Source organism: Austrofundulus limnaeus, unplaced genomic scaffold (assembly GCF_001266775.1).
Source record: "Austrofundulus limnaeus strain Quisiro unplaced genomic scaffold, Austrofundulus_limnaeus-1.0 Scaffold1969, whole genome shotgun sequence".
Classification (NCBI taxonomy): Eukaryota; Metazoa; Chordata; class Actinopteri; order Cyprinodontiformes; family Rivulidae; genus Austrofundulus; species Austrofundulus limnaeus.
The window spans coordinates 26,874-30,832 of record NW_013954371.1 but is presented as its reverse complement, the minus strand read 5'-3'; the positions used below and the strand labels follow the sequence as shown (position 1 = coordinate 30,832).

Here is a 3,959-nt window from a genome sequence, read left to right as displayed (position 1 = left end):
TCTGACCTGAGCTGTCTGACCTGACCTGACCTGACTTGACCTGACCTGACCTGACCTGTCTGACCTGATCTGACCTGACCTGTCTGACCTGATCTGACCTGATCTGATCTGTCTGACCTGACCTGACCTGTCTGACCTGATCTGACCTGAGCTGTCTGACCTGACCTGACCTGACTTGACCTGACCTGACCTGTCTGACCTGATCTGACCTGACCTCATCTGACCTGACCTGACCTGATCTGACCTGAGCTGTCTGACCTGACCTGACTTGACCTGACCTGACCTGTCTGACCTGACCTGACCTGACCTGACCTGAGCTGTCTGACCTGATCTGACCTGACCTGGCCTGTTAGACCTGACCTGACCTGACCTGACCTGACCTGACCTGAACTGATCTGACCGACCTGACCTGACCTGTCTGGTCTGACCTGACCTGACCTGACTGGTCTTGTCTGACTTGACCTGACCTGACCTGACCTGACCTGTCTGACCTGACCTGACCTGACCTGACCTGACCTGACCTGAGCTGTCTGACCTGATCTGACCTGACCTGGCCTGTTAGACCTGACCTGACCTGACCTGACCTGATCTGACCGACCTGACCTGACCTGTCCTGACTGGTCTTGTCTGACTTGACCTGACCTGACCTGACCTGACTGACCTGACCTGACCTGACCTGTCTGACCTGACCTGACCTGACCTGACCTGACCTGTCTGGTCTGACCTGACCTGACCTGACCTGACCTACCTGACCTGACCTGACCTGACCTGACCTGACCTGTCTGGTCTGATCTGACCTGGTCTGACCTGTCTGACCTGACCTGACCTGGTCTGACCTGTCTGGTCTGGTCTGGTCTGACCTGACCTGACCTGACCTGGTCTGACCTGGTCTGACCTGTCTGACCTGGTCTGACCTGTCTGACCCCTGCTGCTGTTTGACAGCTACAGAAACTCTCCTGATGTTTCTCTTCTCAGAAAACCCTCATGTCCATGTTTCTGTAGTTCATTTGCTTTTAAATTATAATATTTTATTTCCATCCAGGTGGTTCTGATCCACTCCAGGACGGTGCTGGTCGACACGGAGCTGCTGCCCAGCGTCAGGCAGCAGGCCAAAGAGGTTCTGCTGGAGAAAGGAGTGGAGCTGCTCCTGGGTACGGAGAACCTGTTTGTATACGTTGACAGAAGTGATGGACCTGGTTCCACTATCACCGAATCTAACGTTTCATTTAGCGGATTAGCATTTTCGCTAACTTTGGAAACTGTTAGCAGACCAGTTAGCTTCTACTAAATCTATTTAAGCTAACTTCTTGTTCGCTAACAAAAACACAGATGGCTATCCCTTCACACATGCGGTGCTGTACGCCTGCACCTTGCTSCTTCAGGGGCGGAGCCACCTCCAAATGATGGACAAGTGTTGTGGGGATCACATGTGGTGTTTCAAACTTGGGCAGTAAGAGCAAAAAACGAGTAAATATCTGTCAACCAAATGAATTATCTGGTGAAAAYKGAACCTTTCTGTGAGATGAAGAACAATAAAGTAGGTTGTCTGAAGTACTGAATCATTATAAAATAACAATGGTGTAATRGTTCTGGSTTTAAGAACCAGTTGTTGAAAACTGGGTGACAAGTAGAGGTCAGTCTGTAACATARCAATRACATGGAGCAACTAGAAAGGTTTGAGAAACTTTGATGCCAAATGGCCACCATTTTAAATCATGGTGACTGCAGCTCCCACTCTACTATAGCCATTTGAATTTAGTTTTGGTGGTCATCAGCGTTTATTAGGGATCACTCTCAGCTTTCWTTTTACCAAATTTCAGCTCCGTAGCTCTAAAATGTGTTCATTTGAAATTAGCTGTAGTGGCTGTTTTGAGTTTTGATTTGCATTGAGAATTTGGTAAAGATTGTTTTTGACCACTGCTGCTAAAAACATCTGAAATATAGCTCTTCATAAATTAGCATTAGTGTTAGTTTGAAATCATGACTGACATTCAGCATGTTTTTTGTATCAGTTTTGGCTATGATCACATAATTTCAGCTTAATGTTTCACAGCTGAATTAGAGCCATTTGAAATTAGATCAGCATCCTGATTTTTCAAATCCAGAGTACTTTTCTTTATGTTATTTAGCATATTTAGCATTTTGTTTTTCCAAATGTGTTGGTCTTCAGCTGGAAGGAGCAGAAGATGTGTGAAACAGATTGAGTGATGGTCACTTTTGTCCACTCAGATCCTTATAATCTGGTCAGAAAGAGTGATTTTAGATTGAGAAAATCACTTTGGGAGGTGTAGTTATTTAGTTTAAGCAGTTTTTATCACATATCTATATTTAAATGTCCGATATCAGTTAGCGTTAGCGTCTACTAATTGTCTTACCTGGTTAGTGTTTTAATGTTTTTAAAATTAATTTGGGTTTAACCTTTTGGTTAGCTGTCCCACCACTGYRCAGGTGAGTCCTGTCAGGGTTTCTGTGGCCATTAAAAGTCCCTGAATGGATTTATCTAAAGTCAAGGCCTTAAATTTGAACCTCATTGGCCTTTAATATTTTTAAACTTGTAAAGTTTGTGTTCACTGGTGAAGGCACTAAAAATATTTTAAAAATCCAATAAAAAGCATTAAATTTGAATGGTTGGTTACTTCAGAAACCCTGTCAGTGTTTTATAAAACTCCTGTTTCCGTGTGTTTCAGGACAGAAAGTGTGTAACTTGTCAGAGCTGCAGCTGAATGTGACCCAGAAGAACACCCAGGTGAAGACGGATAAAGGAGAAACGCTGACCACCGATCTGATCATCTGTTGCACCGGACTGARGATCAACTCTGCAGCCTACGCCTCCAGCCTCCGTGAGTCCAAACCCCTCCTCCTCCCTCTGTTTCAGGCTAAATCCTCACATTTCCCTACATTCACACACGCCTCGACTCATGTGTTGGAGCAGATACAAGCTAACCAGCATGTGTTTTTACACAAACATTAAATATTTTAGTCAGGTTTGAATAAAACTCCTGTTTCATCTCTTATCTGTCTGTTGATCATAAATTATAAGGTTTCCTTAAAATACATCTTAGTAATTTCTGACTTCTGTCACATGTTGGCCTTAATATGTTGTTATTGTTTGTTCTACTAAAAATTGTTTGGGACACGTGAAAACTCCTAATTACCTAAAAGTGTGTTTTAATGTTTATTACATTTTTCATTTAAGCAGGTTGACTTTTTTTATTGATGCAATGCATTCTGAGAGCGATGAWGTAAAACAGGCTGCAGTTGAGACTTAAATACAAAATGTAAAAAGCTATAATGTRTGACAAAGTTATTTTTGTTTTAGTTTCTATGTTCTTCACAATGTATGTRTTGAAACCTGTTTGAAACATTCAAACATGATATTGAGTAAATTAGCTCTSGAGCTAACAGCATAWATGGAGCTCAAATGCTATATTCATTAGCTTGGGTGATAATTATTTAAATAATAACTATCATTAATCCAGAATGCTTTGCAGTGTAAATAACATGGTGACACTTGTATGACAATATACTGTATATATACAGTGTATATATTTTGATAGTAAAATCCCAACAGTTGACAGTATTTCTACAGTCTGTTTTTTCTAGTTGAAGTTAATGTTTAATRATTAATGTTTAATGTTACAGCTGGTCAGAGTTCCCTTTAAGAACAAATATGCTGTGGAAKAAAACATTAGACTTCTTGATATGAGTTCCAGTCACAGGGAAGGGAACATCCACCCTCTTTAAGCTGAACGGTTTTACAAACAAGGATTTAATAAATATGATCTGCACCAGCTTGTACAAATATTCAAATGTAGTTCAAATCTCATTTRGATGATCAGCTCCATGTTTGGATATAACCAAACGCTCTATATCAGCAAAAATTCAGTTTAAAACCCAGCAACGTCCATGTTATTATGTTCTGGGAAGTAAAACTCTGGACTTGAAACACGGTGGACTTC

The 3,959-nt window shown here is 41.7% G+C and overlaps 1 protein-coding gene across 1 annotated transcript in view; it reads left to right on the top strand.

Moving 5' to 3' along the window:
- Nucleotides 1-2,840, top strand: part of aifm2 (AIF family member 2) — a gene marked incomplete at both ends in the record, with an annotated part of 8,068 nt that extends 5,228 nt beyond the window's left edge. The window contains 2 exon segments of the mRNA XM_014034105.1: nt 1,043-1,151; nt 2,688-2,840. Coding sequence (XP_013889559.1) covers nt 1,043-1,151; nt 2,688-2,840 — 262 coding nt within the window.
- Between the last annotated feature and the right edge of the window lie 1,119 nt (nt 2,841-3,959).